A 9823-nucleotide genomic window follows, 5' to 3' on the forward strand; every position below is an offset into this window, starting at 1 on the left:
TACTGCTCTGGCAGTGTCCAGGCTCCTGTGTAGTGTGTGTCACTCGCATGCATATATGTATGAAAGAGAGCGAGACAGAGTCTGAAATAAGAAGTTTGTAGACAGGTTTATGGGACCAGACCAGCAGGCTTTAATTAGCCTTCAATTAGCCTGGTGACACCATTTACCGGATTTAGCCCCCAAAGACCTCACTCATAAATACACACACCACTATATGCATGTGTAAGCTCTTCACATGCATGCACACACACACACACACACACACACGCACGCTGAATGGTTGTTTGTTTCTTCACTTGGGCAATGATGCAATAACCACAACCCTGGAGAAATGGACGGCTAGTAGCAAGAAGTGGGTGGGACAAAAGGGACGGAGAGAGAGGCACTTGTTTTAAGAGCTTTTTTCCTCGACCCCTCCCCCCTCTACTTCTGGTAAGGGTTTGGTGGCAGCACAGCTTTTCCCAGAATTACAGTCATTGTCAGTAAGCCTTGACCAAATAGGAGTTAACACATGAAATAGTTTATAGCCATACACACAAAAAAAGCATACATGACATACAGTAGATTGCATTTATAAACTAGTAAACTATTATATAGGCACACCAAAGGACGATTTGTGATAAGTCATTTTTGGATCAAGTTCCTGACATCAGGCAGTGGCTGAAAGGCTTCCGATAATGGCTGCTTGTCTCAGTGATGGACAAAGATTAAAGGGGGGAGTACACGGTGGTGATTACAGTGAGAAGTTTGCTCAACTGTTGGCCAATTGGGTGTTAAGGCTTCATTTTAATAAATGCAGCTGCATGAAATAAAGTGGTGACACATTTGTTTACACTGATTGATGTTGTGTACAGCAAAAGTCTATGTTTATGTTTGTTTTTGTGTTTGTCATGCATGTTTTCTTAATGGCTTCGAGTCTGACTACAATGACGCCTGCCAGGATATGAAGGGTGTAATGGGCTCTGTAAAGACACCATCTCACCCTGTCGCCTTGCACACACACACCTATAACACATTTTAAATCTGCCATCCTCCTTATGCTTAGTGACTTTCTTAATCTCTGCTAGCTGGAAATGACGTTGCTTTTTAAATAAAACATTTTACACACGGTTAAATAAAAATGTCATATGTTCAGATAATTAGGGTCCTGCTTAGCTAGATAACCAATATGCAAGCAACAACTTGTGTCAGATGGTGAGATATTGTCATCTAAAAATACCTCTGCTCCCAACATCTGTAGGACCAATCTTTGTGGGCATGTCTTGCTGGTATGGCAATGGCAAACCGAGAGTTGACGACAGCAAAGATGGCCTATGCTGCCATTGGAGAGGTAAGGGAATTAGTTAAGGGCCAATTCAATTGATCACACTTTTTGTTTAGCCAGGTCTTCCAACACAAGTACACACACACACACACACACTTGCTTTAACTGAAACAATGATTTTGACAGAAGCAAGGCAAAGAGGCCAATTAAAAGGTATTGTAAAAGTTCAGAGAATCTCGAGCTGCCTGGTGCTTGGAAGAAGAAGCTCCGAAGCCAGAGATATATAATAATCATTATTTAATCATAACAAACAAGAGTCATCTGTATACATACAGTCCAGGCCCGGACGCGCTCACATGGCTTCGCTTCCACAGTCTCCTGACTTAGCCAACAGTTTCTGTCTGGCGTCACCACGTAAGAGACCAAATTCACGTCTTACAATTAGTTTTATTCGCAGTCCATTCGCTGAGCTAAGCTCCCATTGGTTAGTGGAGGTATTCATGCAAATACCTTTCAGAGACACAGCATGCTACGCTGACCAGCGAATAAGACATAAGGTTCACACCTGAGGGTTAGTTCCATTGGCCACTTCAAAGACTGCCTCAAATCGATAAAGTAGCGGGGTCAAAGCTCACACTTCCGGTCAAGGACAGGAAGTTCCCCTTCAGAATAAAACCCTATTATCCTGCCTTCAGAATAAAAGCAACATCTCAGGTTTCAATCGGAATCCCTTTAACTACTGTCTAAACAATAAAACATCCATTCATTCTCATGCATCATACAATTAATCATTACATTTGTCATCAACAAACAGAATAATAAAACAGTGATCCTCTCTTATGCTTCATAATACATTCCTCAGAATATTCCTCAAATTAATTATCATAACTTTCTTTTTGTATTAATTTAAAACATAACCTCTCTTATCTACATGTGCACGTGTATATGAAATCCACTACAACTCAACAGTATCATTCATAATCCCTCTTTCAGTTACCGAGGGTGCAGTACATCAACTTTATAAAGGAGCAGCCCTCTAAGGAGTCGTCTTTGGCCCACATGCTGATGTTCAGCGGTCAGGTCCAGGAGGCTGAGGCCACACTGTTACAAGCTGGTCTCATCTACCAAGCCATACGAGTCAGCATTGACCTCTTCAACTGGGAGAGGTACAACTCGGTGTGAGGGTGAATGGGTGAATGTGTGTACAAGGTAACGGCTGGAAGGAGAGGGAAAGTACAAGTCGTTTGGAGGACGCTCGTACTCAGCCTCGCTTCAGAATAATGTTTGAGTGAGAGTTCCGGTGAAGCATGTTCGTTATCTGCACCTTGTCATCTTGTGTCCAGGGCATTGGAGCTGGCACTTAAACACAAGACACATGTGGACACTGTGCTGGCCTATAGAGGGAAGTTCCTACAGAAATTTGGCAGGAAGGAGACAAATAAGAGTTTCCTGCAGTACGCTGAAGGGGTAAGTTAGGACATTGATTTAGGCGGCAATCACACTGGGAGCATTTTAATGGCAGTAGTGGGTGTCTTCTTTTTTTAGAGATTCTTAACATTTTACGCTTTGCTTATACACTCTTGATTGCTTTCAGTTGAAAATGGTTAACTCTTGAGGGGATGAACACCCGTCACTTAGGCTTTTTCTCTGCTGTCCAATCGGAAGAGGCTGCAGATTGAAGCCAAAAATTTCGAAAATCCTAGAAGTTGTTGTTGGTGTGTCTACTGCCAGAGATGTTTAATCTTGGAGAAGCACTAGTGGGGTGCCTCTTGCTGCAAAGGATCCCTCAGTCTGATCAGGAGGGGAAACAAATTAAAGCATGCCAGACTTTTCAAGCGTCCAATGCAATACGCGCCTTAAGTAATGTGACTTATTTAGAAGCTGTGTGTTGTCACAAACTACAGTATTTTATTCATTTCTTCTAATCTTTCTATCTCTCTGCCAGGTTGAGGTTGACTGGGAGAAAATCCAGGCGAAGATAGATATGGAGTTGGCTAAAGAGAGAGAGAAAGCTGCAAACGCCTCTGTGAGAAGCAGCTTGGTCACCCGACGTTAACGTTCAGGGGATCTTTCTCTAAAACATCCGCTTTGCAGAAAATGATTCCCATGTGTTTTTGACATTTGGTGAATATTAAGTAGTTTGGCTCGGCCTCAAAGTAATAAAAATGCCTGTACTTTAGGTAAAATGGCTACCATTAGTTGAAAGTACATTAATTTCAAGTAAAAACAAAAAGGGAACATTTGGAGATGTGAAGATAAGAAGACCATGAAGAATATGACACTTGACTTTTACACATCAATCTTGGGGCATATGCCGTGTAATGTAAAACATTTGCACAACATTGTTTGTGCCATTCTTTTACGGGGGGTGGATTATTTAACTAGAAGAGTGTCTATTAATACTACTTGTTTAACACCATTATGGCCTTTCTCTCTTATTGGCTTCTCAGTGATTTTAGAGTGTCAAGTTCTAAGTTGATTATTATCTTTTTCTATTCGTCCAAATTAACTTGAAATGCTCAGTTATGCACAAATGTATTGCTCTGTTTTTTGTCACTGATGTTTGACTTTGTTTTTCGTATGGATAGATATTTTTACATTTTATTTATTCAACCATTTTCCTTCTGTAAACACTAAAATTAATGTTAATAAAACTGATTAAAATACTGTATATATTCATCCAGAATTTTCTCTTTTTCCTTACGGTCTATATTTTTGTATTCATTGAAAGTGGGGATGTTTCACAGGTTTTATACAAAGATCAAAGAGCAGCTTTGACATGTTTGTCAAAGCTGCTCTTCTATATTGCAGTATTGTGGTGTAAAGGATCTCTAGTTTACTGCAGAATGGTGACGAGACACAAGGATTCCTCTCCCATCTGTGGTTGTCATTCCTCCACATGTGTAGGATCTCCTACGGAATATAAATCGCGGGGCTCTACAGCAACCATTGCATTTAATGAGAGATAGTTATTAATAATAAATAGTTGGGGTCGCGAGTCTCTAGAGCAGAGACAGTTCCTCTGGTGCCAACGTTGTTCATTGGCACCAGAGGTATTTCTGGGTGCATGCATGTTTTAGAGTCCAATATGTGCTTCTCTTTGAGTTATTCTTGCATTTCCCTTTCTGCTGAGGTGTGAAACCAAATGCTTGCCATGCAGCTCCACCCCCTGGCTGGCGGAGGGCCAGTACATCAGTGGACCATTATAGCCTATCCATCTCGTTGAGTGACCCATGTGGGACGTATGAGGGAGAAGATCTGTCTCAGGGCTCTTCAACAAAAAAAACTGCTCAACTATATCAAGATGATGTGGACAGAAACTGTTCTAATTGATCGTCACAATCCCTGAAACTGAGTGGCCACAGATGAAACGTCAGATTAAATGGAAGCCGTTTTTTCTCGGCACCACTTTTAGCTGCTTCTTGCCTACGTCTCTCTCTGACTCGCTGTTTTACTCGTATTTTACTTCCTGCATCCGCTTTCTTCTCAGCCTACTCACTGTGTGAAAAATCATTGGCTAGACCAAACACCATTAATCTATGAAAAGACTTATCAGCGAGGAGTCAGGTTTCACATGCATTACCCTGAGAGAGGCCACACGCACTGAAAAATATAAATGAATAACGCTCATTCAGTATACATTGCAGACTCCATCTGATGTTGGTCATGATCAAAATATGTATTTACTTAACCGGTGTTGTGTATTCTACACTTTTTTTCCCAGACACTTTTGAAGAATAAACAGTCTATAATATTTCATATTTTGTAAACTACTCTGCACCAAATGCCAAATAGATACTGTAGTTTTATTTCACCACAGAGCTTAATATTCAATGACTTGCAAGTTCTCATATTAGATTGACGACCAAACAATGTAGCTGCCCTAAAAATACACTTCCCGGATATAATATAGAATTTATGAGGAGGATAGTGCTTATTGATTTGACCTTTATAGTTGATCCTTTCTTTGGTCCAGTGAGCAATACAATAACTGGATCATTGACGCACTTTCTGATGTCGCTTGTGAGTGAGTGAGTGAGTGTGTGTGTACTGTGTGTCTGTCCTTGTCTCTGTATATGTTTGTGCACAAATATATATGTTGGGATTTGTAATGTGGATTTTCAGGAAAAGAAACGCCACTGTATCACTGTCCTCTCCCCTGCCAGGGGTGCTTTACATGATTAATGTTTCATGCTGGGAACTGTTGGAAACTGGTTATGCCCTCTGCCCCCAAAACCACTGTTACAGCTCAGATATTTGAGCTTGTTTACAATGAACTGCAAGGACTGTGAAGGACAAAGTAGAGCACAACATTCACACCTCTTATGGTTTCAGTAGCACTATATATATATATGGCTTATTGCATCGTAGGTCACATACTCAACCTCATCTACCCATCAGTGGGTTTTGAGCATGCATTCAATGCTTTTAAGTGCAAACTCGAGCCACCCACAAATATCCCTCTGGAAAGGAAAGCCATCAGTGCTCACATTGGCTCTACCATCATGGTCTGGCACTATTGGATTACACAAGTCACCACAATCACACTCATTGAGGAGCTCAAGGTCTCTAATTGTAAAGTTTGCAGATACGGATGCTTTAACAACAACATCTTCCATATTTTTTAGCTAAACCTGCACAAAATTTAAGTTTGACTTATTGTGGTGAATAACAGTCCTTTGATCCAATGCCTGTATTAATGGTTAAACTGCTAACATTGCTTTAAGTCTGTTCTGGAGAGAGGATATGGCAAGCGTGACTGTTTACCACGCACCCAGTTAATGTCGACATAAAGTGACTGACAAATGCTTTTTTTGAATATCGTAACATAATGAGAAAGTTGAAAGCTAATACAACTTTAGCGTTAATCCAGGTAAATAGGCCATTACGCCTGGTGTAATGCGGTGTGTGTGTTGTCAGCTTGGTTTTCATCAAAAAAAGACTTTTTAAATTAAATTAACAGGGCGCGGTTACATACATAAGGTAAACATACAAGTAGACTTTTAGGTATTATAAGACAACTTCCAGAACAAATAGATAACTGCCTTTGTCCCACCCTTGTTTCCTGTTAGATGTCCCTTTGTCTTCGCTGCCTTCTGCTTGTGATGTTGCCTGATGTGTTATCATTAAATCACAACTTTGTATATAGCAGTTTAAGCCATATCAGTATGCTAGCTGTAAAATATACCTTTGCTTTTACTGAATTCAGAACCTGGGAGTCACTGATACATGTAGCTTCGGGCAGCAAGGCTCCCAGGATCCCAGCATTTTTTTAAATAGCATTTCTCTTCTGTGGCTACAGCTTTTGCAGTAGGCATATCAGCCATGGCTCAGGCCACTGATAACATGCTCATCTGTCAGCCCCCACTGATGTGTTTATGTGCATGTGTGTGAGTCCGTTTGGAAAAGTACTGCTTTCATACTGATAAGACGTCAAATGAACTGGCCCTAAAGCTGGCTGATAAACACAAATGTGTGCTACAGAAAGTATTCCAATTGATATTCATCCCTTCCCTCCCTCGGCCCACATTGCAGGTTACTGAGAACATGTATACATATTCTTCCTTTTTGGATGCAAATGCAATAAGGAATAAATAAAAGAAAAGTAGCTATTTCAGGTCCAGCAGAATACTTAGCATTAGGACTAAGAAAGGACGAGCATTTGACAGAAGGAAAACTGTCTCACGGTGCCACTTTAAATTGAGGTGCTTAAGTAAAACTTAATGCGATTGTACCGGAGCCAAATTAGCTGTCCTTCTCACAAAGAGCGCCCATTCCAGCCGCCGTCGCCTTCTTCATAATCTCCTTTACTTAACCCAAGCGGTCATTTGCATACAAAAAGCGAGTAATCCGCTATAATCTTACAAAACACGTGCATTTTCTCAGCCTCCTCCTTTATTCTTAACATTCAGGATTACAATTGCACTTCAGTGTATATCTCTGCAAGATAATGCCCCTGATTCTATTAAAATAAGAATGCCTCATTGTCTCTGTGGCTGGTCCCAATCTCAGACAGAGTTCCGACATGTCCTCGGGCTGTGCTGCGGTCCTGATACCTCCAGGACATCCCGTCTCGGGTCTCCGGCTCTCGGTCCGGCCGCTCTCCCCCTGCCCTCGCCACCCCTCTCGCTTCCCGACAGCAAGTTATCATCGGACCGGTCTCTGTGCATCTCCTGCATGCTTTCCTCATACGTGGGCAAATTTTTGACCTCATCGTATGCTGGCAGGTTCGGAGAGGCGAAGTCCCCGAGGCTGTATTCGGGGTACCGGTCCAGTAGGGAGTCCTGGGACACCGACGCGTGCCCGTGAAAGAGGGAGGGCTCCTCGCTGCGGTCATTGTTTGGGTGGCGGCGGGGCCGCGGGCAGATGATCCGCTGAATGAAGTAGCCCATGGCAAAAAGCAGCAACAGGATCAGGATGCCCGACAGCTTCCGCGTGAACCAGCCAACGTTGTCGAAGAATATGTGGATGGGGAGCTTGCAGCAGCGCACGGCGGAGCTGGCGCTGCCGTTCCCAGTGACGATGGGCGGGCAGCACTGGTGGCCATCGCTGCACTGGACCTCCCCGCAATTCCGAAGGGCTTGACACGCGGAGACCAGACAAGCCGACAAAAAGGTGCCAGTGGTCCCGCACGTTGTCCTGCCGCTGCCCGGCAGACGGGACATCATTTCTGGATCTCCCCGGGTGGAAAGTGCGTGTCGCGTCGCTCGTGCGTGCTTGCGTGCGTGCGATGTCGCGCGGTTAAGAGTCCGTTCAGGTGTTACAGGTCCGCCTTTACTTCCAGCTGTGCACTAATCATCTCGACCAGTCTCATCTCTCAGCAGGTGCCACCTCGCCGAGGACGACCTGCATGCTGTCGTGTGGGCAACAGGAGTGACGAGAAGGGAGTAGTTGTGAGAAATCATGAATAATCTTTCATCGCTATTACGTGAAGACATTGTCGTCATCAGCCCAGAGGTCCTCATATCAGTGCAACAGATATGGTCCCCGTTATTTGACGTGGTCACATTCAACCTTCCCGGAACTGTCTCTGCTCTAGAGACTCGCGACCCCAACTATTTATTATTAATAACTATCTCTCATTAAATGCAATGGTTGCTGTAGAGCCCCGCGATTTATATTCCGTAGGAGATCCTACACATGTGGAGGAATGACAACCACAGATGGGAGAGGAATCCTTGTGTCTCGTCACCATTCTGCAGTAAACTAGAGATCCTTTACACCACAATACTGCAATATAGAAACAATGTATTACAGGCAAACACTCTGCACCTCCTAAAACAATATTTATATGTAAAAGTATAAGCACATTTTACGTAAAGTTTCAAAAGTGAAAGTACTCATAATGCAGGAAAAACATCCCAGAGAGTTACTTTTAGTTACTTGTTATTAAATATTAGATTAGACCCCTATATTACTAATGTGTACAGTAACATTTTCCATGTTGCAGTTGGTGGAGGTGGATGTATAAACTTAACTATGGTATGTATTGTGTGGTAGTTAAATCTGTAACACCTCATATTATCTAGGAATGATTCTTTGAACAAGAAAGTCGAATTTGTACACAGTACTCATGTAAATCTACTCAAGGATCCACTTTATGATCCATCGCCCCCAAAAGACTGAACCTTGCTTTTAACCAGTGAGGGGGACTGCCCCTGATACAGCGCCAACAGATCTACCCCTCGCATAGAAAATGGATACTTCTTGCAGTGTTGGTTGTAATGGCCCCCCATTAGCAGAGTGTCTGGATTCACATTAGTCCAGAATCACCCCAGAGGACCATGTGTCTTCAGTATTGAAGAACGTAACCATAAAACTAAATCCCCAGTTTAAATGCCCAATGTGTTAATTTACACTAAAGATGTCTCTTTGGATAACATCCAACAATGATGACTCAGTAAGCTGTGTGGAAACAGTGACTATGTGAATACCTTTCTACAGTGTTATATGGCGTGACCAAGGTCACGTTCAAAGCCGTATGTCCTTATTGGATATAAATAGGATTTATGATATAAAGGCAGAATAATAAAGACTATAGCTTGTTATCTCTAAGATATACTGTATCTTAGTGATGAGCTCTGGCCTCGACAGTCTGCCGTCAAGTCCTCATGGTGTAAATCATGTGGGGGACCCTTTTAAACTACAGGAACATTTCACCCCTGCTGTCTCCATGTTACTCTTTGTCACTAATAGTCGTATTCTTTTCTTTCCTTAACGAGGCCTAATGCACAATACACCAAATCTAATTACTGGAGCATTATGACGTGAAATTCAGTAGAAGGGTAACATCATGCAACCTAATTTAAACAGCATCGTATTTCTTTCTGTAATCTGCCTCGATTAGGGAAACATGATCTCAGGGCACTTTTCTAACCAAATAAACAAATACACAATCGATAGCGCGTGGACAGTGGCTCTGAGAGGAACCCTTTTCTGTTCCTTTATTATAAGGGCTTTCCCAGCACTTCTGCTATTCTGCTGAGCAATAGCGAGATCTTATTGCCATGCATAGGGAACAACTGTTGTTTCTGATCACACAGTTCCGGGAAAGATGCT

General features: G+C 42.5%; 2 protein-coding genes across 6 annotated transcripts in view; one reads left to right on the forward strand and one right to left on the reverse strand.

Annotated features, from left to right (window-relative positions):
- Window positions 1–3942, forward strand: part of ift80 (intraflagellar transport 80 homolog (Chlamydomonas)) — a 41413-nt gene extending 37471 nt beyond the window's left edge. For 3 of the 5 annotated variants that reach the window (XM_034548691.1, XM_034548692.1, XM_034548693.1), the window contains exons 17-20: window positions 1241–1330; window positions 2258–2430; window positions 2608–2731; window positions 3210–3942. In XM_034548691.1, coding sequence (XP_034404582.1) covers window positions 1241–1330; window positions 2258–2430; window positions 2608–2731; window positions 3210–3320 — 498 coding nt within the window. In that variant the 3' untranslated portion in view covers window positions 3321–3942. The remainder of the gene's footprint in view (window positions 1–1240; window positions 1331–2257; window positions 2431–2607; window positions 2732–3209) is intronic. The other 2 variants (XM_034548694.1, XM_034548695.1) reach the window with 1 other exon arrangement.
- A 3197-nt stretch (window positions 3943–7139) lies between these two features.
- Window positions 7140–8219, reverse strand: LOC117741529 (uncharacterized membrane protein C3orf80). Its single transcript, XM_034548615.1, has one exon. It carries the CDS (start codon window positions 7930–7932, stop codon window positions 7273–7275), a length of 660 nt encoding a protein of 219 aa, XP_034404506.1. The 5' UTR covers window positions 7933–8219; the 3' UTR covers window positions 7140–7272.
- Window positions 8220–9823: the final 1604 nt, after the last annotated feature.

Source organism: Cyclopterus lumpus, chromosome 13 (assembly GCF_009769545.1).
Source record: "Cyclopterus lumpus isolate fCycLum1 chromosome 13, fCycLum1.pri, whole genome shotgun sequence".
Classification (NCBI taxonomy): domain Eukaryota; kingdom Metazoa; phylum Chordata; class Actinopteri; order Perciformes; family Cyclopteridae; genus Cyclopterus; species Cyclopterus lumpus.